A 23,995-nucleotide genomic window follows, 5' to 3' on the forward strand; every position below is an offset into this window, starting at 1 on the left:
TTCCTTCCTTCCTTCCTTCCTTCCTTCCTTCCTTCCTTCCTTCCTTCCTTTCTTTCTTTTTTTTTTTGAGATAGGTTTTCTCTATGTAGTCCTGGGTGTCCTAGACTCACTTTGTAGACCTTGGAACTCACAGTGATCTACCTGCCTCTGCCTCCTGAGTTCTGGGATTGCAGGCGTGCACAGCCGCGCCCAGCTAATCAGTCATTTTTCAAATGTACAATTTCAGTTAGTACAGTGACTAATTCTCACCCTGTGATATGGTGAGGCTTAATGGCATGTATGTAGCAGTGTTCTGCAAATCATACAAGGCATTACTGCTGGCATTAGGACAAGGGGCTCAGGCAGTAGTCTAAAAGTTTTCCCAAAGTCAGATCATGGCTGGAATTAAAAACTCCCAGAGTTGCCAGAGAGACTCAGGGTCAAGGATGAGCCTTGGCTCTTCTGTCAATAAATAAGAATAAGGGATGTGAGCACTAAGAGCATCACCTTGGATTTCCCATAGGGAAAAGGTTGAAATAGGTACTTACTCCAGCCCATTGTACTTCTACCTGAAATATGGAATGAACCAGACTCTGCTAAAAGTCAGCCTGATAACATGCTGCCAGGTTCCCTGTGGTGGAGAACCATGACACCCAAACACTGTCAGTATTTGGGCTATACACTAGGGATTCCCTTGGTGGCCTACTTCCTCAGTGGCACTAGGAATGAACAAGGACTTGGGTCTCTGTACACAGGACTAGGCAATCCACTATATGCCAAGCCCCAACTAAGAATACAAACAAGAACCAGAGCTTACCGGACGTTAGCTTTGTCCACTCCCATCCCAAAACTGATTGTTGCAACAATTACAGGGACCTTCTCCTCCATCCACTCATTCTGTACCTGTGTTCTATCAGAAGCCTTCAACCCTGGAAAGGAGGGGGAACGTAGTCAAGGGAAGCTCACATTTCCCATGGGTTTATGTTTGGGGTACTGGGGAGTTATCTTGGGTTTGACACTGTCCTGGACACTTAATCTATACCCTGAATCCATCACTTCTTATCTATACAACCTTGGATCATGCACGTAACCTTACAATCTTAACTAATAAAGAGCTTAGCCAGCCAGGCATGGTGGTACACGCCTTGAATCCCAGTAATTGGGAAGCAGAGACAGGAGGATCTCTATGAGTTCAAAACCAGTCTGATCTACATAGTGAGACCCTGTTTCAAAAAAAAAAAAAAAAAAAAAAAAAAAAAATCAAACCAGAAAGCCAGGTGCAGTGGCAGACACCTGTAATCCCAGAACTCAGGGATGGAGAGGCAGGTAGATCTCTGTGAGTTGGAGGCCAGCCTGGTCTACAAAGTGAGTCCAGGACTGCCAGGGCTACACAGAGAAAACTTGTCTTAAAAAACAAACAAACAAAAAACCCCAAAACCCAAAAACAAAACAAAAAAACCCAAACCAGGAAAACAAAACAAACAAAAAAACTTACCCCATGAGTGGAACAGAATATGTCATGAAAACGAAAGCTAAGAACTTGGGTCCTGATGTAAAGTGAATAAATATACAAATTTTAAAAGAAAAGAAAAAACAACTTAAGTCCATAGGTCTCAAAAACATGTGGTCTAGACTTTTTTTTTTAAACACATGGGTCCACAAAAAACAAACAAACAACAACAACAACAAAAACATCACATGGAGCTGAGAGGAAACTCAACAGTTAGGAGCAAAGTTGCTCTTCCAGAGGACCAGGGTCTGATTCCCAGCACCCACATGGGAATGCACAACTCTCTGCAACTGCAATTCCAAGGCATCAATGCCCTCCTCTGGTTTCTTCAGGCACGGAGGCATGCAAGCGGGACAGACAAGCGCGCTGGCAAAGTACGCAGACACACAGAAGCAAAAGCTCTTTGTCTGCTGCTGGGTAAGTGCAGGACAGGAGGAAGAACTCCTGAGTTTCTAGACTCTTTTGGTGGGCTTACGTGGGTCACTTTGGCCCTACATTAGTATCTAGAGATAGGTAACAGACCACCTGATAGTCAGGGTCCAAGAGGGGCAGGCAGCAGGCTGAGAAGGACGCAACAGTGAAGAGGACTGAGGGGTCTGGCCCCTCTTACCTGCATGGTAAGCCTTGGCGGACACTCCCCTGCTGCTGAGCTCTATGGCCAGTTGCTCACAAGCCTCTCTGGTCCTGCAGTAGACAATGCCGCAGCCAGAAAACAACTGAACAGGAAGACGTGGGAGGCCGTCAGCCAGGAGAAGGATGGTATCATCAGCCACTCACTAGAGCATAGCACACTTTAAACTCCACACTCTCTCTCGCCAATATCCTAATCTTCTCTGAGACTGGGCAGCAAGACCAATCCTGGCATGGTGATACACACTTAATCCCAGCAATAGGGACCAGGCAGGTCTCCGAGTTCAAAGTCAACCTGTTCAACATTAGGGGGTTCCATGACATCCAAAGCTACATAGTGAGACCCTAGTATCCAAAAAAGAAAGAAGAAAAAAAAAAAAAGGGACCAAAGTGAAAATCCCAAACCCAGCCTTTCTAATTCCCCATCTCCTCTCTGAACCCTGTGTAGGGCACATAAGGACTGTTCACCTGCCTCCCACAATAGAATCTGGGACCAGAGACTCCCACTAAGAAAGGAACTTGCTAAGTTACAAAAAAAGGGGAAAAAATCTGTTTGTACACAGTGTTAAGGAGCCTAACTGAGATAACTAGAAAAACAGACTTTGAAACAGCAGCTCTGTCTGTGCTGTAGACACCCCAGTTCCTCACCCCTTTATTGGCCTTCTGTCCAAGTGCCTTTAGGCAGAAGTCCCTCAGATTGCCATAGAGGTCAGGAATCAGTTCCTTGAACTGCACATCATAGAAGAGGTTGGCCCGGAAGCAGGGAGTCTTGAAAGAGGCCACTGGCTGCTTCAAGTTGAGGGTAGAAAACACATCCTCTTGAACCTGTGGGGTGGCTGTAGCAGTCAGAGCCACACATGGGGCTTGTGCTAGGCGGGAACGCAGGGCACCCAGGCGCAAATAGTCAGGACGGAAGTCATGTCCCCACTGGGAAACGCAATGAGCTTCATCCACCACCAAGTAGGAGAGCAGGTTTCGGGACACGAGGGAATTCAGGGTGGGCTGGAAGGAGGCTGAAGCTGCCATCTCTGGGGTGATGTACAGAAGTTTGGTCCGAGGTTTGTCTTGCTCCAGATCAGACAGCAGCTCCTTCCTCTCCTGTATGGACAGCTTTGAGTTCAGGGAACTAACTTGTACCTTCAAGGCCAGCAAGTGGTCCACTTGGTCCTGAGAGTACAGGAGAAAAATGTCATGGAGCATCATTAGCCCTTAGGTCCAGGTAACCTGTACAACAGCATCTCCACCGTGGAACATGGAACAGCATCTGCCTACCCTCCAATGTCTTCTTGCCCAGGAAAATGGATAGAAGAGATGGGAGGACAGGCCCTGGGGTCGGGAAGCCCTGAGTCGACTGCTGGGTCACTTAACTGCATTTGCCCGTGGACAGTCGGTCCCATTCACTATGCTCACTCCTCAGTCCCACCACAGTAACTACCTAACAGGACTGGGATGAGGATTAAATGAAACTTTACCACTCAAGGGTGAGATGGGAGATGGTGGTATGTGCCTGTAATCTCAGCACTTCAGATGTAGAAGCAAGAGGACCGAGAGTCAGGGGCCATCCGGGGCTATAGGGGACCTGACTCAAGAGATGAAAAAAGAAAATGAGGATGGGCATGGTAGCACAGGCCTTTAAACTCAGGAGGCAGAGGCAGGTGAGTCTCTGAGTTTGAGGTCAGCCTGATCACACAGTGACTTCCAGGACAGCCAAAGCTACACAGATCCTGTCTTGGACAAATGGAAAGAAAAGAGAGAGAGAAACGGATGCACATAAAACTCTTGGCACAAAGCCCTGGTGCAGTGACCATCCACTGAGAGCTATTGCTGCTCTCCACTTCCTACCGACACGGTAGATGGCTCTTAGCCACAGGGCTGTGCCTCCTCAACCCCCCCAGCCCATCTGTGGGCACTAAATACAGTCAGAGCATCTGCACAGCAGATACTAAAGAGTTTCAGTTTCCTTCTTTTTCTGTTGCACAGCCCTGTGTCTGACCAAAGTAGAATATAACACCAGACACTCCCCAAATCAGGTTACCATCTCTCCACCCACATCTCCTTTCCTGTTGTGAGTGCACACGGGAGAGGAAACCTATGCAGGTAGAGATGTGGTTGTATGGGTTTTGTTGTTTTTTTGTTGTTTTTCGGTTTTTTAAGACAGGGTTTCTCTTTGTAGCCCTGGATGTTCTGCAACTCTCTCTGTAGACCAGGCTGGCCTAGAACTCACAGAAATCCTCTTGTCTCTGCCTCCTGAGTGCTGGGATTACCCGGCTGGTTGTATGCTATTTTAGACAGTAACAGAAGAAAGGAACCATAAACCAGATGTGGCAGCACCGGTCTTTAATCTAGGACCCAGTGAGGAGAGAGCGGGAGCCATAGGTAGGAGGATATCTGTGAGTTCAAGACTAGCTTATACATGGAACTCAAAGTCAGCCAGGGCTGCACAATAATATCCTTCTCAAAAAAACAACAAAAAACAACTCACTATGACCACAATGATATGCACTAATGGAGAACCCTACATTTGGGCAATAGAGAAACTCAATATAGTCAATACATTGGCAAATCATACAAGAGGCAAAGATGAAACAAAAGTGAAATTTCTTTAACATGTGTGTGTGTGAATGCTTTGCTTGCATGTATGTCTGTGCACCACATGAGTTCCTGGTACCTGAGGTAGTGAGCCTCCATGTGAGTGCCAGGAATTGAACCCTGGTTCTTTGCAAAAACAACAAGTGCTCATATACTGAGTCAACTCTCCAGCCCAACGCATGACATTTCTAATTACAAAATCCCTTCTCTTCAAGCGGGGCCTGGGGGCACACACCCATAATTCCAGCACTCATGAGATAAAGGGGGCAAGATTGGAAGTTCAGAATCAGCCTAAGCTTAAAAATACCAATGCCAAGAAGCTGGATCTATAGGTAATGGTGTCTGCTGCCAATCATGACAACCTAAGTTCAACTCCCTAAACCCATCGGGTGGAAGGAGGGTACCCAATACAAGATAGATATAAGCTGGGCGTGGCGGTACACGCTACAATGTCAGCACTCAGGGAGGCAGAGGCAGGAAGATCTCTGGGCATTCAAGGCCATCCTGATCTACAAAGCGAGTCCAGGACACCCAGGGCTACACAGAGAAACCCTGTCTCAGAGAGAAGAGAAAAGCAACAACAACAACACCCCACCAAAATAGATATAATGTAACAAAAATGCTTTTAGAAAACATGTATAAAGTAAAATTAGGGGAGGGAGGAGGGAAGGGCACAAACGAATAGGGGAGAGAGGGTGGGATAATGTTCAACATGCAGTATATGCTTGTCTGAAAATTGGGGGAAAATAGTCAAAGTAAACAAGCAAAAAATTCCTTTCCCTCATGCGCTTTTTGGGTTTTCATGTTCATTCCCCCATGACTCACCTGAATCAAAGCAATGAGAGGAGAGACTACAATAGTGATCCCTTTGGCCAACAGAGCAGGGAGCTGATAACACAAAGATTTCCCTGCCCCTGTAGGCATGCATACAAAAACATCCTTGTCACCTACAAAAACAGAAGAGAACAGTTCAATATATTCTGCCTGCCTTTTGCACTAATGCTTTTGAAGAAGTAATTTGTTTTACTATTTATTTTTATTTTTCAAGTAGGTTTCTTTGTGTAACAGCCCTGGCTGTCCTGGAACTTGCTCTGTGGACCAGGCTGGCCCCAATCTCAAAGACATCTGCTTGCCTCTTCCTCCTGAGTGCTGAAATTAAACATGTGTGCCACCATACCTGGCTTCCATGGCTGGCTTGGAACCTGCTTTGTGGACTGAGCTGGCTTTGAACTTGCTTGATCTTCCAGGCTCTGCCTCCCAAATGCTAGGATTATAGGCCTGTTAAGTCTGCCCTAGTTGTTGTAAATCAAATGAAAATGTAGGAAAAGTACCTAGCAAAGCATCTGCACGTGGAAATATCTCAGTATAACATTTATTTCTGTTTAATTCCTTCCCCACCCTTGCTACGTAAGGGGCAAGTACCTTGGGGGACCCAGATATTCAGGAAAAAACTGCTTTTAACAATGGCAATGGCACTGTGATGGCTAAAGAAACTCCACTGTGTGCTAGACATCCATGTTGGTATCTAACAATCATTAGTCTGACTCAATCAATTTCCTGGAAGATAAGTTCCCAGCAACCTTGACACCTTGACCCCAGCTCAGAAATGTGCAGCCATGACCATCTGCTTGTTATGCTGTGACTAACTTCTGATTGTGGCTTCTGCAACCTGCTTATGCTGACACTCAAGGACTATTTTGAGGTCACCTTGACCATCTAATCTTGGCAGAGCAGAACACTCTTGTGGATTTTGCCTTTAAAAGCCCTTAACCCACCTCTGGGCAGCACTTCTTGATTTGTAGAGACTGTGGCCTACCAGCAGCTTTAATAAATTTGGCTAATAACAATCTAAACTGAGTCTTTGGGGGAGGGTCTCTTCCCAGTGGTCTTGAGCTCCATAACAGTACTAAAAAAAAAAAGTAATAAAAACAAAAAAAAGTTTTAAGGGAAGTATTCACCGGGTATGGTGGCACAGGCCTTTAAACCCAGGACTCAGGAGGCCCAGGCAGATAAATCTCTGATTTCCAGGTGGATCTCTGAGTTCCAAGTCGGCCTGGTCTACAAAGTGAATTTCAGCACAGCCAGGTATACACAGGGAAACTATGTCTCAGAAAGAAAGAGAGAGAGAAAGAGGAGAAAGAAAAGAAAGAAATAAGAAAGAAAGAAAGAAAGGAAAAAAAAAGAAAGGAAAGAAAGAAAAGGAGGGAGGGAGGAAGGAAGAAAGAAAGGAAGAAAAAAAAGAAAGGAAGAAGGAAGAAAAAGAAGGAAGAAAGAGAAAAGAAAAACAAGGATTAAGTAGTCTTGAGTGGCTGGGATATTCATATTTGGAATAAACAACCAGAGAAGCAGAGCGCTATGCACGCCTGTGTAGATATGCCAGGCTACTCATCACTCAGAAGTTGTTGTAACCTGCTTACACTCTGTAGCCCCTCCGTTGAGACCCCTTTGGTTCTTAGCATAACTATAGCTCCTCTGTTAACACCTGCTGTAGCCTTTAGGATATCAGAAGCCATTTTGCCTCCAAGTCTCCATTTTGATCTTTTTTTTTTTTTTAAAGATTTATTTATTTTATGTATATGAGTGTTCTACCTGCATTTACACCTGCCAGAAGAGGAAATCAGTTCACATTATAGATGGTTGTGAGCCACCATGTGGTTGCTGGGAATTGAACTCATGACCTTTGGAAGAGCAGATAGTGCTCTTAACCACGGAGCCGTCTCTCCAGCCCTCCACTTTGATCTTAAGGTGAAATTAAGTTCAAATTCTCAGGCCCATATCCCTGAGACCAGGATATAATTCAATAGTTCAATACTTGCTGCTTAGAATAAAACAACAGATGATAAATGCATGTTCTGCCTGAGTTAAAGATCAAAACATCTTGCTATGTTCCTTACTCCCAGAAAGCTGGAAAGCTCTCAAGAGCTCCCCTAAAACATCTTGCTATGTTCCTTACTCCCAGAGAACTGGAAAGCCCCTAAGAGCTCCCCTACCCTAAATCCCAGCCAATCAGCTTAAAGTGCTTTGTCCAGCAACCTAGATATAACACAGTACACTTGGAACTAAATCAATTATGTTTAATTGGTCAAACTGACGGTAATGCTGCCCTCCTCACTTCCTACACCTGGTTATGGCTTTTCGCATTAAAAAACCTGCCTTAGAAACAGAGTGGCATCATATTCTGGCTCCTGAGTCCAGATTATGGCCCTGACCAGTCTGTTTTGTCTTGGCTGGCATGAAATTCTCTATATACATTATTATATTATATTATTCTCTCCTTCTCTACCTGGAACTCATACTACTCCCATCTTCAGTTAAGAAGATTACCTAGGTCAATGACAAGATTAGGCATTTCTGCCACCCTTGCTGCTACCTGCACACAAACAAGAACAGACTTCAAAGACAATCTGTAGATCTGGCTTTGAAAAAAACAAAACAGATGTGGATGGTTCTGTTATTAAAAACTCAAAATTTCGTTGCAAGTCATGACAGCCCACACCTGTGATCCCAGTACTTACTAATCCAGAGGCAGCAGGATTGGCTCAAGTTTGAGGCCAGCCTGATGTATATAGAGAATTCCATGCCAGCCAAGGCAAAACAGACTGTCAATAAATAAACAAATAAACAGACACCTACCACCAATAAACACCCCCTAGCTTTGGTTGTGAAATATTTCCAAACCAGTAACGGATGAAGGGTGAGGAGGTGGGAAGTCTCAAGAAGGTGTTTTGCTACAATGCTACTACGGTACAACCAAGAGCGTGCAAAATTACCTTTCACTACAGCCATGGTCGCACTCTCCTGTAAAGGTGTTTTAAATGAATCAAACCCAAAGACTTTCTTCAGGGTGCTCCGGACTCGCCGCTCCCGGTCGAAGGGAGTGGAGAAAGGACGGGCGCTCATCTTAGCAAAGAGCAGAGGTAGTCAAAAGCTGTCACGAAAAGCCTCTGTTACACTTTAAAAGAAAGCCTATGTTTCTTCTGTTAGTAAAATCTGCTCTGTTACACTCAATATCATTCTCAAGCAATAAAACTGAAGTTTGGATTGCTTCACGCACTACCTTCCTGGGGAATTAACATTACTTAATGAAAATTAAAAAACAAAACAAAAACACTGAACTTTCCAGGACAGTAGAACAGAAGTGGACCATAACAAAGCTCACAAACGTCTTCAAAACCGTCTGGAGAACTTGGAATCCTTTTTCTAGGCTCCTTGTTCTAGAAGCAAAGCCATAACGACCATTCTTAACTCCAGATGACCGACCCCTCACTTCTTCCTAAGCCCCCAAGTAACAGTTTTCGCCCTTCACCAGTCGAATGCTCCTCAAGATATCAGAGTCCAGGCTTTCTTTCGGCTGGCTCTGCAGCTTTTCAAAGAACACTACACGTTAATGCTGAGAAGCCACAGAGCTCGAAAAGTCAGTGTGGAAGCCGAAAACCTTATTTCCGTCCCGTGCTAATGACGTCTCCAAGCGCCGGGCCTGAGGGGCGGAGCCACCGCTAGACACTGCCGTTTTGATTGGTTTGCATTCTGGCGCGGAGTCTCCTGGGATCCGGAAGAAGTTGGTTTCGCCCGCACCTAAATCGGCTTGTGAGTCATAGGCGTGAGCCACACAGAGCTGTGGGAATAAGATGGCGGGGAAGAAGAACGTTTTGTCGTCTCTTGCAGTTTATGCGGAATATTCAGACCCTGAGTCTGATGGCGAAACTGGAGTCGACGCTGTGGGAGGTGCGGCTGGTGAGGCTTTGATCTGGAAAGGGGTGGGGAGATCGGTGCCTCGTACGCTTAAAAAAAATGCTGCTTCTCTAGCGGGTTTTGGGAAGAAGAGATGCTCCTGTGCCCCAGATATCTGATCCTGGAACCCCAAAGCGCAGTCGATATCCTAGTTCAGACTGAGCGTTAAAACCTCTAGTACTTATGATCTCCCTTTCTGCGATCTTCTCTGCAAGGCATAGTTCTGGTCAAAGGATGGACCAAGCGGTGCCGCATCATTGTCTAGCCCCACTCTCTCGTTGTTTGATCAGGGAAGAGAAGAGTGAAATATACCTGGAGGATGATAAAATTTGTGTTTCGCTAAATTGATAACTTTTTAGGAATGGCCTCTAAGTGTGTCCTAGAGCTTTTAGAAATACATGACTCCAAAGTTTATAATTCTGTGTAGCTTTAGGATAGAATGTGCTGGACATTCCTAAGCGTTTTAAGGTTCCTGGGTGATTGTGTTGCTTTTTGAGTTTTCAAAGCCTATCAGTAATACTGTTGCCCTCAGACCGCAAATCCAGAGACCAGAGAGCGCGAATTACCTGATATAACCTGAGCTTTGGGTCTTCTCATCTGCAAAGTAGGAGTAAAACAACGAGATTGCATATGACATAAGATAGAGATGTGTAAGCAGCCTGCTGGGCTGGTTGGAAGAGAAGGCCTCAACTGGCCTAACAGACCAACAGCATATAGTAACACCCCCCCCCCACACACACACACACACAACTACTGGAAATCAAGCCCAGGGCCTTACACATCAGGTGTTAGGCAAGCACTCACTTCTTAGTTACTTCCCCAGCCTGTACTAAAATATTAGAACATAAATTTTTGTTTGTTTGTTTTGAAACAGGGTTTCTCCGTGTAGGCTTGGCTGTCCTGGACTCACTTTGTAGATCAGGGTGGCCTCAAATTCAAATTCAAGGAGGCCTGTCTCTGCCTCCCTGAGTGCTGGGATTACAAGCATGCACCACCGAGCCTGGCTTAGAACATGAATTTAGTATTTGACTTTCTTTCCTCATTTATATGTATGGGGAATGGGGTATGCATGGGAGTTCAGGTGCCCATGGAGGGCAGAGGGAGGCATCAGCTCTTCTTGAACTGGAGTTATGGGCAGTTCTGAGCTGTCTGATGTGGTACTGGGAGCCAAACTCTGTCAGCTCACGGAGATCTGCCTGCTGAGTGTCAGGATTAAAGGTGTGGGGTACCTTACCTTGTACATTATGCACTCATAACTGCTGAGCCATCTCCCAATACCCCCTGCTCTGGTTTGTTTTGAGATAGGAGCTCTGAGTAGTGCTGGCTGTCCTAGAATTCACTTTGTAGACCAGGCTGGTCTGAAACCCACAGAGATCCTCCTGCCTCTGCCTCCCAAGTGCTAGGATTAAAGGTGTGTGCCACCACTCATGGCCTCAACACACCTGCTCTTGGTTTGCTCTTCCTGAGTGCGGAATCTAATCTGGGGCTATAGTCCCTTACCTGAGACTTCAGTTCCCTTTTTATCTTCAGAAATCATCTTGGCCATTCAATTTTTAGAAACATTTTTTTGGTACACACACACCCCTCTCTCCCTCTCCTTTTCTTTCAGAAGAGAAGGGTGGCTTGGTATCTGATGCCTATGGAGAAGATGACTTCTCTCGCCTAGGCGGTGATGAAGAAGGTTATGAAGAAGAGGAGGATGAGAACAGTAAGCAGTCGGTAGGTAAATCTTCCAGATCTAGAGGTGTTCAAAGTAGAATTCCATTTCATGGTTTACTCTGTCCCTTTTTCCCTCTTGTTTGGAATTCATTGTTGCCAGTTGGGGATGTAGCTCCCGGGAGAGTGTTTTGCCTAAGATGTCAAGAGCTTGATCCCCAGAACCCCAGAAAGAAGAAAAAGTTGAATTGGTTGAGCAGTAGTAGTGCCTTCACATGGACCATGTTGTATTAACTTTTGAAGTGAAGGGGTTTTTTTTGAGGGGGGGGGGTGCTATTTTTTGTTTTTGAGATGGGATGTCATGAAGCCCAAGCTGGCCTCAGACTTTCTGTGTTTACTCCTGAGTTCCAGATCCTGGTGCTTCAGCCTCCTGAGAGCTGGGGTTATGGCATGAACCACTATGCCTAGGGTGGTTACTTTTTTTAACTAGGTATGGATGGTGTTTTATGTTGCTCTGTGAGTTTAACTAGTCTTTTTACTAGTATAGCAAGTTAACTAGTTTAACTTGTTTAAGTATGTTCATCCTAAATAGTGTATCATTTACCTATCTGTAATCCTCTTTGTGTTAGTTTTAATCTTGGTTGGGGTTTATTCAAATGCTTCACTTTCTAACAAGGTAAGGAAGTGGAGTTATGTTGTATCCACTTTGATTCTCTTGTTATATTTTACTTGGTGTTTTTATCAGAATGCCCCTGGTTCTTGATCACAGACCTTCCTTGAAGTTAAGTAGGCGCAGGTAACAATGAAAAGAGGACTTGTGTCCTTATTATCAAGAAGAATTTTCGGGCTCACAACCACCGGAGCAGTACAGTGCAGAAATTTAAAGTCTGGAAGCCGGGGGCGGGGGGGGGGGGGGAAGCAAGGAAATTCAGCCTGTTGCTTAGCACAAAAAGGCATCTAAAATTGAGTTTGAATATTGCATCTGGCTACTTAGAAGCAGTGTTCATTGAAACACTCACAACATACTTTATTTTTGTTTGAATGTTTTGTTATATGTTGTTATGTAAATGTTAGCATTAAAATACTTTTTAAGTAGGTATAGTGGCCCATGCCCACAATTCTAGCATTCAGATTGCTAAAGCAGGAAGATTGAAGATTCAAGAGCATATTCCTGTCTCAAATAAATAAAAATGAAGACTGGGATATGGCTCAGTGGTTCAGCAACTCCATGTGCCCAGCATTCCCAGGGCCCTAGGTTTGATCCCCAGTAGATAAAACATTTCACAGAATGTATTTTGTATTTTCTGTTTTGAGAATTTTTTATGCCTTTAGCCCCACCCATTAGTGATAATTCAGAGTAAAGCTTCTATGAAAACTTGTGGGCTGAAGAGATCACATATACGGTAGAGAGTTTGTTTGTAGCATGGATGAAGCCATAGGGTTGTTCCCCACCATCAACCACATAGATGTGGCCTGTAATCCCAGCACTCAGAATGTGAAAGAATGAGAATTATAAACTCAAGGTCCTCCTTAGCTTTGGAAGGAAGGAAGCTTTGTTAAGTTCTTTGGCTTTTCTTAAATATGTATGTGCTGCCTTAACACCAGAGCTGTTCTCTCTAATGCACTTGCATGTGTGTGTTTTTAAAATATTAATCCACATTTACTTTTTGTCATAGTCAAGCTATGTATGATATTTTAGTTTAAAAACAAACAAAAACTCTCATCAAACCCCAATATGGATATTGGGGGACTGTGTCAGCATTTTGGAAAGATCCATCTTTGACTATTCAGTTAAGTGATATCATTTTAAGGAAGCTGTGTTGGTGGCATGGCAAGGCTTTGATTCACTGGCACGATCCAGGGCACTTGTCTCAAAACCAGCAGAGTGGTCTGTTCACCCTTAGGTGCTGTGGATTAACGTCTGGAGTGCTGTGTCGTGTTCGGGTTGAAGTGTAGTGGATGGTTCCACGTCTTCTACTTAGCTTTTGACCTTACTTGCATTTGTGTTCAGTGGCATTGTGGGCTTACTTTGGAGAATTCAGTTCCCCATGTCTTCTACTTAGCTTTTGACCTTACTTGCATTTGTGTTCAGTGGCATTGTGGGCTTACTTTGGAGAATTCAGTTCCCCATGGTTTTTGCTCAGGCACACCTCATTTATAAGGAAGAGGACTGAAAACAGTGGATCGGTGGCAGTCATGTGAGCACCCCCTTCACTGTGCCTTGCACTTCAGTCCTCCCTCTCTGGGGTCATTTGTTCTGGTGATTTGATGCTTGCCTTCCCGTGTGTAAATGCTGCTGGCTTGAGGTGCCAGCGTCACAGCACCGAGGTGTCGGACAGTGTGATGGTATTCTAAGTAGTTGTGGATATGAATGTCAAGGAAGTGGTAAAAGGCCATGACCCTGGCTTCAATAATTGCAGTGTGCCTTTGGGACCCTGTGGCCTGGCCTGACATTTGCGGAACATGTTGTCTCTTCCCTCTCTTTACATGACTTCGTTCAGGAATTCTCACGTAGACGACGACCCATGATTTAGGGCTGCTGATCGCCCCTCCCCCAGAGCATCTCCTTTTCCCTTCTCTTTCTCTAGTTCTGGGTTGTGTGGTAGGGAAGGGTTCTTGGTGGGATGAGGCCAGCTGAGTAAGCAGCTTGTTTACTCCAATCGCTGGTTATATATGTAAGACTCCGCAGGCCCTCTCTTTTTAAGTTTAATCCTCTAAATTCTTTGTCTTGTAGGAAGATGACGATTCAGAGACTGAAAAACCTGAGGCTGATGACCCAAAGGTATTTGGTATTGGCTGTGGCGGGTGGCTGGATTCAATCAAGGCTTTTAACATTCTGACTCAGGTCATATGTGGGGTCAGGTTCTGTCTAGCTAGCACACAGAATGTGGACATTTTCTGGGATAAAGCCAGCTTAATGAAGAACCTTAAGGCCAATAGGAATTCTTGCGGCTAGTTGGATTCTTCTCCGAATTGTCTAAGACCTGAGATCGAAACACAAGAGGCCTATCTGGGTCCTTAACCCACGCACACTGCACTCAGTGTGGGTGTTTGTGGAGTTAGATGAGGGAGTGTTTTTAGAATCAAGAAGGCATAGGGCTGCCTTGTCTATTGTGGCTTCTCTTAGGTTCTGAGAGGGTAGGACCAGCATGAGGCCTTGCTTGAGTTGTTGAGTCCAGCCCTCCTCTCTCAGTCGAGTGTGCAGAGGGTCTTTTTTGAAGTAGCCCAGCTTTCTCCTCTCATGGCTTGACCATGAGCAGCTGAGGGTAATTAGTAGCGACTCTTGTTACAGCCTGTAACGATCCTGTGGTCATGAAGGCCCAACTGCTTGCTGCGCTCTGGGTATTGGAAATGTGCTTTTTGTGGAATCATACTTTATGATACAAACATTTTTCCCTCAGAACTCATCCCTTGGAGGAATAGATACCACTTTTCACAATTGCAAACTGCTCTGAAACCGGCCAAAGCCTTCAAGGTGGCATAAGTGAAATTTAAGAAAATTGTGCCTGGCTATAATATAAAACAGTCGCCTCTCATTATCTATGGGTGGTTGGGATTCCGGGACACCCCACCTTCATGTGCTCTACATACCCAGATCCATAGCTTCTCACATCTTTATTTAAAGGGTCTATTTGCATATAGCATATGTGTACACTCTTGTAGTCTTGGATCATCTCAAAGCCACTTGAAATAGCTGGTTCAGTATAAATCATTGTTACACTGCTATTCAGAAAAGGATAAAAATCTACTCATGTTCAACACAGATGTAATTTAAAAAAAAAATGAAAAGCCCACAGTTGCTTGAATTCATAGGTGTGAAACCTATGGATATGAAGTGCCAACGCTGTATCTGAATATATAGCATGAGTCATTCCATAGTGGGACTGGTCCATCATTGGATATGGCTGTAGAGCCTTTGACATAAACTCAGAAAGGCTACAGAGAACTCAGAATGTGTGTTCCCAGGGAAGCAAGTTTGGGTGCTAGTGTGCAAGAGTGGACAGTGTGAACCCCAGAAAGTAGGTGTAAACTACTTTCTGTGTGAAGTAAAACAACAACAAAAACCACCAGGCTAAGAACTGGCCTGGTGGGAGAGTGTGAGTCAAGCGCTGTGGTCCCAACAGCAAATCCTCGAGGAAAGACATGTCCCTATGAGAAAGGGAGTCCTGTGAAACACAGAAGACTTACTGCTCCGTGTAAGCAGTTTAAGAACAGGGGGCAGGAACACAAGGAAAAAGAAACTTGGGAAGATTGTGACTGTGTCTTTTGTGTTCGGCTTCTCTTTACTCATTTCTACACCAAAGCTTGAAAAACTTCCAGCGTGGTTTTGGTTCCTAGCTGGGCCTGGTGGCTCACCCTTGTAACCTTAGCACTTAGAAGGTTGAATTGAGAAGACTGGAGAGTTTGAGGCCAGCCCAGGCTACAAGTGAGGTCTGGGGCAGCCTGGACTATAGCGTGAGATCTTGTCTCAAAAAAAAAAAAGAAAAACAGCACACTGTTTGTGTGCTGGGTGAGGTGGCACACACTTTTAATCCCAGCACTCAGGAGGCAGAAGCAGATGGGTCTTTTTGAACTTGAGGTCAGCCTGATCACACTGTGTGCAGGACTCTGTCCCCAAAATAAAAACAAAAACCCACAAAATAAAAGGTGTAGACTGATTTTTTGACAGTATTATATCCCAGTTGTTTGAACTTCAAATCTTTCTGTGGGATGAGTTTTTGTGGAATATCTGTGGCCATGACTCAGAACACAGCATTCAGCCCTGAATTCTGACAGTAACTTGATTTAGCTCTTTGGAGGTTAACTATGAGGGCTTAGCAGAGAGATCCTATTAGCTAGGATGTCCTGCCGGGGTGGCTGACAGAGGCCCACCTTCCATTGTCTTAATGTCATCCTCAAGGATCACAGGCTGCCCCTACCACATCACCACCCATGTCTGCCTCTGCTTTCTGCCTGCTTGGGCTGACATCACATTGTTTTCCAAGCAGAGCTCTTTTTCTAATCCATTTAAGTTTTTTTTATGTGTTTTGTTTATATTTATTAATAGTTTTCATATTCATATTTCACACACACCATGTGGGTGCCCACTGATGCCAGAAGAGGTATCAAGGTCTGGAACTAGAGTTCTGGTTGGTTGTGAGCTGTCATGTGGGTACCAAGAATTGAATTTGGGTCCTCTGCAAGAGCAGTAAGTACTTTTAACCACTGAGCCATGTCTCCAGCTCTGTGGGATTTAAGTTTTATTTAAATTTATGTGAGATTTTGTTCTAAGCTTTTGATTTGAGTAGTTGTGAAGGCCCATGTGGCTGGAGCAGCGCTTTAGTTTATCATTCCTTTGTTTAGCGAATGAGTTGCTATCATGGCTGTCTGTCCACTAGATGGCACTCTCTACTTTCCTCTTCAGGATCCACTTTTAACTTGTCCTGGAGGAATTCTCAAAGTACTTTGGCTTCTTGACACACCTGGAAATGCAGATCCTAAACAGCTTCCGCTCGCTGTGTATATTGCTATCATAGAAGTTAAGCTGAGATGCAGGCTCTGGCCCTGGCACCAGGGCAGGATGGAGACAGCTGAGCAGCCTTAGAGCTCACTGGCCAGCCATTCTAGCCAGTTGGTGAGCTCCAGGGTTCAATAAAGACCTTATAGCCCAGAAAGTAAGGTAAAGAACAATGGAGGAGGACACTAGACTTCTGCCTCTGACCTCCATGCAAACCTGTGCACGCACCCATGTATGCCCCACACATGTGCAGCCATGTGAGCAACCATAAACTCAAGCGCAGTTTCCTAAAGCAGTTGCTCTGTTCTGTTTTATTTTTGCTGTTTTGTTTCCCAAGAGAGGGTTTCTCTCTGTAGCCCTGGCTCCTCTGGAACTCACTTTGTAGACCAGATCTGCCTGACTGTCTCCCTAGCCCTGGGACTAGAGGCATGCACCACCACACCTGGCACTTTTGTTTTTGGAAGAATCCCACAGGCTGAAGCCCGGGCTGGCCTGGATTGCCCTGTATCTCCAGGCTGCTCTCACATTCCAAATAATCCTTCTGCCTTCGCCCCTGGTCTGTCTCTAAACACTTTCAGTAGGCCTTTTACTATACTTGATTTCACACCACCAGACCATTAATTGGAAAAAACTGAGCTCCGCAGATTTTTGAGTGTTGACACATACTGCTCTGTAATGGCCCCACACAGCATTTGTTTGTGATTACTTACAAACACCATGTGATGTTTCGGAGCTTAAGCGTTATTGCCAGTATGCTGTTCTTCACTTTTGATAAAATGTGTGTGGAGAACCAAGTGGGCATAACCAGTGTGTCAGTCAGTCTTTCACGTAGAGTGGGGTTTCAGTGAAGAAGACAGCCGGCTCAGTGTGAACCTTACGACACACATACATGCTTGAGACAGCCCTCCTTTTTGGGCCTCAGAAGTGTTTGCTATGCTCCGTATGTCATCATACATATTGAGTAGATTAGATCTCAAGAGTCAAGTCAGTAAAATCAATCATTTTTACCACTTTGTGAAGCATGTTCTTAAAATGAAATTTAGCCCTTTTTTCTTAATTGAGCTTACCATACAAGCAAATGGTGGCAGCCAGGCAAGGGTGGCTCACACCCTTAATCTCAGCACTCAGGAAGCAAAAGTAGGTGCGTGTTTCTGAGTTTGAGGCCAGCCTGGTCTACAGAGTGAGTTCCAGGACAGCCAGGGCTACACAGAGAAGCCCTGACTTGAAAAACAAACAAAAGAAGGCAATAGTGACTCTGTTGGGATAGTGTACGCTCTCAGGACTCCCAGGGATCTGCATACTCACTCCTTTGTTTTGGGTTTGGTTTGTTTTTGTGCCTTTCTGCCCTGAAACTCACTGTGTAGACCAGGTTGGCCTTCAGTGTCCAGTGGTCCTCCGGCCTTTGTCTCTGGGGCTCTGGGACTGCAGGCGAGTGTTACTGCAGCCAGCCTAGACCAGATGTGAGAGCCACTTTTTTAGGGCAGAATCTGTGGGTCAGTTGTTTTCACCATTTTATGAAAGTTTGTTCCACAGTCCCCTTTGATGTCTTGACCAGTGGCTCGGTGCAGGGGTTAGACTATCCAGAATGACCCGGCACATTCTCTTCCCTGCATGGCAGAGAAGCTGAAGTTCTGCAGATTTCCCATCTAGCTTTGCTTGAGAAGGCTCTGAGCCCCTCTTTCTTTTCCCTGGGAAGTGGACATCGTAATGAAATCTGCCCTTTTGTCTGAGGAGGATAAAGTACAATAGTGCTGGATGCTGTGATCAGCAGCATCAGTTGCCACCAACACAGTGCCAGGGCCTCTGCCCACTTCCCAGGCTGTCACCCCATGTCATCGACCTGTAGTATAATGAGCCCTGTGCTTGGAGCCCCAGTGTATTTAGAAAAGAGCAGGCATGAAGGTGAGGGCATTAAAGAAAAGCAAAGGAGCTGGAGGGGAGGACTTGGAGAGTTGGGAGGGAACGGCAGTGGCAGCCAGGTGCAGACCTGAAACAGCGCAGAGCCACGTGGAAGAGGTTTGTCGTCATATATTGAAGAGCTTCCTCTCCTCTCTTTCGAGTTCTTCATAAGATAGTAATCTCACTGTTTACAGAAGTTTTTTAGGCAGATCTCTATGAGTTTGAGGCCAGCCTGATCTACAGAGTAAGTTCCAGTACAGCCAGGGCTACACAAAGAAACTGGCTCAGAGGTTAAGAGCACAGGTTGTGCTTCCAAAGGTCCTAAGTTCAGTTCCCAGTTAACCACATGGTGGCTCATAACCATTTATAGTGAGATCTGGTGCCCTCTTCTGATGCTCAGGCACACATGCAAATAGAATGCTGTATAAATAATAAATAAATCTTTTTTTTTTTTTAATGAAACCCTGTTTTGAAAAACAAAAAAGTAAAAACTATTTGTCATTAATATTCAAGTTTGTGGTTTACATTAAGGTTGGACTGAATCCCCAGAAGGTTCAAGCCTCCCAGGAGAGGACTTGGTTATGGCAGAAGGAGAAAGTTGTGAATTCTATTGCTTCTATTAGCTGACTTGAAAAAATAAATTGAGCTGGTGTGATGCACGCCTTTAATCTCAGCAGTCAGGAGACAGGATCTTTATTGAGTTCAAAGCCAACCTATGTAGAGAATTTTTTTTTTTTTTAAGAATTCTGGAATGTTGGTTTCTTTTTTAAAAACAAAGAAAGAAAAGAAAAATACAGAACTATAAGAATGTACTTTCGTCTGAATCCCAGGTGTGCTTCGGACAATCCAAAGCAGCTGACTGTGATTTGCTTTGTGCTGTAGCAGAAGCATGGTTTTGCCAGCTGCAGATAATTTCTGAGACTGTGTGCTATTTGGGATTCTGGAATACCTTTTCAGAGGGTATATAAATGCAAGGGCCCCAAGAGGAGGAGTCTGCAGTTGTTGGTCATTTAGGGAGGTTGGTTGCTGTTTGTTACCAGCTGGGGCTCAAAAGGAAAGAATTAGATTTAGGGGCTTTCCTAATTTCTCCTCTCTATCCTTGTTTCCCTTCTATCAAGTGTTAGGGGGTAACACCAGGGGGTAAATGGTGGGAAAAAAGAACCCACAAAGTAGTGGAGACAAGTTACAAGCCTGCTCTGTATAGCAAGTTATAGGGCTTCATATTGAGACCTTGTCTCCAAAAAATCAAACTAAAAGAGTACAAAAAGGGTTGGGCATAGTGACATAGGCTGTTAATCCCAGCACTCTGGGAGGGGGAGGCAGGCGAATCTCAGTAGAGGCCAGCCTTGTCTACAGAGCAAGCTCTAAGACAGCTACGGATACACACAGAGAAACTACATCTTGAGGACAAAAGAATACAAAAGGTACCAAGACTAGAAATTGCATTTTTGTTTGCTTTGCTACTTTTTATATATTTTAATTTTTATTACTGTTGTATATGGGTCTAGGTATGGTGGGAGGGGCATGTATGTGCCATGGTGCATATGGAGAGGTTAAAGGGAGGCTTTGGAATCGGTTCTCCTTCCGTTGCATATGTTCTGGGGCTGGAATGCAAGTCGTCAGGCTTGCACAGCAAGTGCCTTTGCCCTCAACTCCATCTCCTTGTCCCCGTGACTTTGTTTTGTGAGACAGGGTCTACTGTTCTGTGTAGCACAGACTGTCCTCAATCTGTCCACCCTCCTGCCTCAGCCTTTGGAATACTGGGACCACAGGCATGCATGACCACAGCTAGCTAAAACTGGCCTAATTTTTGTCACTCTGATGTTTGGAGTTGCTCCTGTGTACAAAGTCTCCCCTGTGGGAGTTTGAATAACATGGTAACTCGAGTCCCATCTGTATGTGTAGAATATATGTATAATCTCTGTATGTATGTATAATACATATAACATGTATAATAAGTCTGGCCCTTGTTTGCTTCGATCACTCAACAGAAGGTGGTGCCACTGTCCTAGAAAAAGTCAGGCCGGCAGTGGCATCCTCTGGCAGCACCGCACTTCAGGGGCGCCTGGTGGCCTGGTGTGGCCTCTCTAGTTCCTCTGTGCCGATCTCCTCTGTCCGTGCTTTGCCTCCTTTGCGCTGAACATTTTCTCTTGTTTATTCTTTCCTCCACTCCTGTTCCTGTGGCTAGAGGTATTTCCACTTACTGTCCCTGGCACACCCTTCCATTGAAAACAAACAGGATAGATGACCTGGAACAAAAGAGATGAATGCCTGCTGGCAGCTGTCAGGAGAGCTTGGTCCAGGCTCTGTGCTTGGGAGAGAATTCTGGCCTTCCGAAGGTTGAGAGGGGGAAATTCTTGTAGCATTTTTGGAGGAGGTGTGTATGATCCCAAAATCAAAAGAAAACATTCTTAAAATCCTAAGAGCCCAAACTGGGTGTGGTAGCTAGTTTAGAGGGATAGGACAGGAGGGGAGAGTTACAGATTTGAGGCCAAACTGGTCTAAACAGTGAAACCCTGTCTTTAAAAAAAAAAAGATTTGGCCGGACATGATGGTGCACACCTTTAGTTCCTGAAGAGGTTGGTGGATCTGTGAGTTCCAGGCCAGTGGGAACTTCACAGTGAGAGCCTGTCAAAAAATTAAAAACGGCAAGATTGAGGTGGGAGTTTGTAACTTGAAAGGTAGGGCTTTGCAGCTGGAAGACATGGGTGGCACTCCAGCATGGCTTCCCTCCAGCTGTGGAGCCCAGGCACACACCCACCGTGTCACTCTCCTCAGAGCCGTGATGCCCCTTTGCAGGGGCTTCTGAGCTGGGGTAGGGAGTGGGAAAGAAGTTTCTCCCAGAGTGAGACGAAGCAGTCGGGTACTCTCAGTCTTTGCAGTGTGGCTGTGTTGTGTTACGCAGGGTGAGGGCATCCCGCAGGCAGTGTTCATCGCTCAACCGACCGTGCCTTTTGTTCACATAGGACAAAGAAGTGCTCAACAGTTGGCCAGCTTGAACAATTAGCTGCAGACACTAAGCATTACTGTTCTCACAGTTCAGTTGCTACTTGGAAAAACACATCTGTGTGTGAGGCGTCATGTCAGGGATTTCCTGTGAATCTGTAAGTGTCCCGTGGTCCACTCATTTCTGTGCTGTAGCACTCTAGGTGCTCTGCTACACAGGTTGAAAGTGCGGCTAGTGTTGGGATTGGGGCTGCGGGTGATGTGGGTCCCCATGTGCCCTCAGGAGCCCCAGCTCAGCCCTGTCAGTGGCTCTCTGCTCCAGCCTGAGGTGTGTGAGATTCCTGCTCACTGGGTGTCATTGAGATGTACAGATGGACATTATTGGGCAGGCCTGACTCAGCAGTTCTTTTTCCTCTCCCGCGGCATCACTGATAAGTGATGCTATTTTAGATTGTATTTGTAGTTATGATTGTGGGGATTATGCACATGAGCACAGAACCTTTGGAGGCCAGAAGATGTTGGGTACCCTAGAGCTGAAGGCGCAGGCAGTTGGGAGTATCTGACTTGGGTGCTGGAAATCAAACTCCCGGTCCTCTGCGAGAGTAGTATGTGCTCTTAGGCATGGAGCCTTCTCTCCTGCCCTATACTGTTGCTATTTTGCAGTGTCTGTATCAAAGACCTAGACAGGGGAAAGGTGTGTAAAGAGCTTATTTCCCAGGAATTTGTTGTTAACTGTGAACCTTGGGAGAACGGAGCCACCAGAAGTTAGGTGGCAAAAGCAGCACAGGTGAAATCAGTGTTCTCCGTGAACCACCCAGGGAGAGACGGCGGAGTCTGCTGGCTCGTGGGGCTCTGCAGAGCTAAGGCTTTTCTGGCTGGGCTCCAGGTGTGCGTGCCACACCAGTCAGGGCTCCATCGCCCCCCCCCCCGAAAACGGGCCATTTGTGTGCCTTTGTTGCCATGCTTTTAGTCAATCCTCAGAACTAAGGATTTTTTAATTTTATACTTATAAGGAGAGCAGGTGACCTTCATCTGTCAAGGCTGTAATCTGACAGCTCAGGAGGCTGAGGCAGAGGGATTTCCATGAGTAAGAGACCATCTTGAGCTATATGCTATATTACAGGTTAGCTTGGTCTACAGAGTGAGACTATCTCAATGAAACAAACAACCATAAATTTAAAAATTTAAAAATAACAGAATTGTATGATAAGTAAAGCAGTAAACCTATATACATATGTGTTCCAAAACATTTCTAAATACGAAATTATTTAAAAAGAAAACTGAAAAAAAAATTTAAAAAAGAAAACTGGATGCCTTGCCTCACATAGTAGAAAATCCAGCTACGGCAGGCCAGGCTGGGCTGCAGAGTGAGACTCTGCCTTGAAGAAAAGAAAAGGAGCTGGGTGCAGTGGCACACTCCATGAATCCCAGCACTGGGGAGGCAGGGGCAGTCGCATCTCCGTGAGTTCAAGGCCAGCCTGACCTACAAAGCTAGTCCAGGGCAGCCAGGGCTACACAGAGAAACCCTGTCTTAACCAAAAAAAAAAAAAAATTGGAGGGCTGGAGAGTGGCTCAGTGGTTAAGAGCATGCTCTTGCATGGGTGTGTAATTCCAGTTCCAGGAGATGTGATACGTGCTGCAGGCTCCTGCGTAGACTTGATGCACAGACAGGCAGGCAAAATACTCATACACATTGAATAAAGATAAAAAGAATGTGGAAATCTTTCTAGCAGTAGCTCCCATCAGCAGCGCACTTTTCTGTGCTAGTCCACATGCTCATTGTCTTCAGCTATGTGTAGGAATCCTGCTTCAGTAAGGTGTACTAACCAGACCTGACTGTCACTACAGTTGTGGTTGGGTGAAGTACTGCGGTGGGGTTGGGGGGTGCTGCAACCTCTGTGTTGCTTACACAGATCAGGAGGAGCACCTTTGAAGCTCCACCTTCTTGGAGCCCACACAGTTGTTCACCCACAGACTGAGAGCTTAAGTGGGGCTTGTGTGAGCTTTGCTCTGTAAGCCCTCAGGAAGGCTCTAGTCTAAGGTCAGGGTTGCAGTGCCTCTGCTTGTGGCTGGAGTCTTCAGGACCAGCCCTTCCGCTGAGACCACTCACACGTTACTCACTGGGGCACTGGAGACTGCAGGTGGTTCCCTGATCCCCTCCTAGACTGCCCTGCTCCAGGAGTGCTGAAGCTGCCACTCTGGGAGCCCCGCCCCTCTCCCCTGTGGTTCTGCAGCCAGGAAGAAGCCACTGCTTGCCCGCCTGCCCCTGTCAGCCATGCAAGCCCCAACAAACCTTCTTCCTTTCGGGGCCAGATGCCGAGGATTGCTAACTGAGGTGTGGCTGGGCCTATCCTTTCCCAGCCGGGATTCATCGTTTTGAAATTATACGATGCAGAAAATTGCCTGTCCTAGGGATCCAGCACTCCCCATCTCAGTTCTCTTGCTTTATCCATCCCCCTTGCAATGTGGCTGTGGCTGGCTATGTGATTTCTGAGTTTGAAAACATTTTGCCCCCCCTCATATATATATATGTGTGTGTGTGTGTGTGTGTGTGTGTG

The 23,995-nt window shown here is 45.6% G+C and overlaps 2 protein-coding genes across 7 annotated transcripts in view; one reads left to right on the plus strand and one right to left on the minus strand.

Moving 5' to 3' along the window:
- The window catches only part of Recql5 (RecQ like helicase 5), a 39,845-nt gene extending 30,698 nt beyond the window's left edge, over nucleotides 1–9,147 (minus strand). For all 4 annotated transcript variants that reach the window (XR_008718380.1, XR_008718379.1, XM_055592131.1 and 1 more), the window contains exons 1-5: nucleotides 8,479–9,147; nucleotides 5,534–5,655; nucleotides 2,768–3,286; nucleotides 2,100–2,205; nucleotides 797–908 (exon numbers count right to left, since the gene is read on the minus strand). Coding sequence is in view for 2 of the 4 variants with exons in the window: in XM_055592131.1 (XP_055448106.1) it covers nucleotides 797–908; nucleotides 2,100–2,205; nucleotides 2,768–3,286; nucleotides 5,534–5,655; nucleotides 8,479–8,608 (989 nt within the window). In the remaining 2 variants the exon portion in view is untranslated. The remainder of the gene's footprint in view (nucleotides 1–796; nucleotides 909–2,099; nucleotides 2,206–2,767; nucleotides 3,287–5,533; nucleotides 5,656–8,478) is intronic.
- Nucleotides 9,148–9,318: 171 nt separating this feature from the next.
- Nucleotides 9,319–23,995, plus strand: part of Sap30bp (SAP30 binding protein) — a 33,554-nt gene continuing 18,877 nt past the window's right edge. Inside the window, exons 1-3 of one of the 3 annotated variants that reach the window (XM_055592614.1) lie at nucleotides 9,319–9,442; nucleotides 11,049–11,158; nucleotides 13,830–13,877. In XM_055592614.1, coding sequence (XP_055448589.1) covers nucleotides 9,337–9,442; nucleotides 11,049–11,158; nucleotides 13,830–13,877 — 264 coding nt within the window. In that variant the 5' untranslated portion in view covers nucleotides 9,319–9,336. The remainder of the gene's footprint in view (nucleotides 9,443–11,048; nucleotides 11,159–13,829; nucleotides 13,878–23,995) is intronic. The other 2 variants (XM_055592615.1, XM_055592616.1) reach the window with 2 other exon arrangements.

Source organism: Psammomys obesus, unplaced genomic scaffold, assembly GCF_907164565.1.
Source record: "Psammomys obesus unplaced genomic scaffold, mPsaObe1.curated_primary_1811, whole genome shotgun sequence".
Lineage (NCBI taxonomy): Eukaryota > Metazoa > Chordata > Mammalia > Rodentia > Muridae > Psammomys > Psammomys obesus.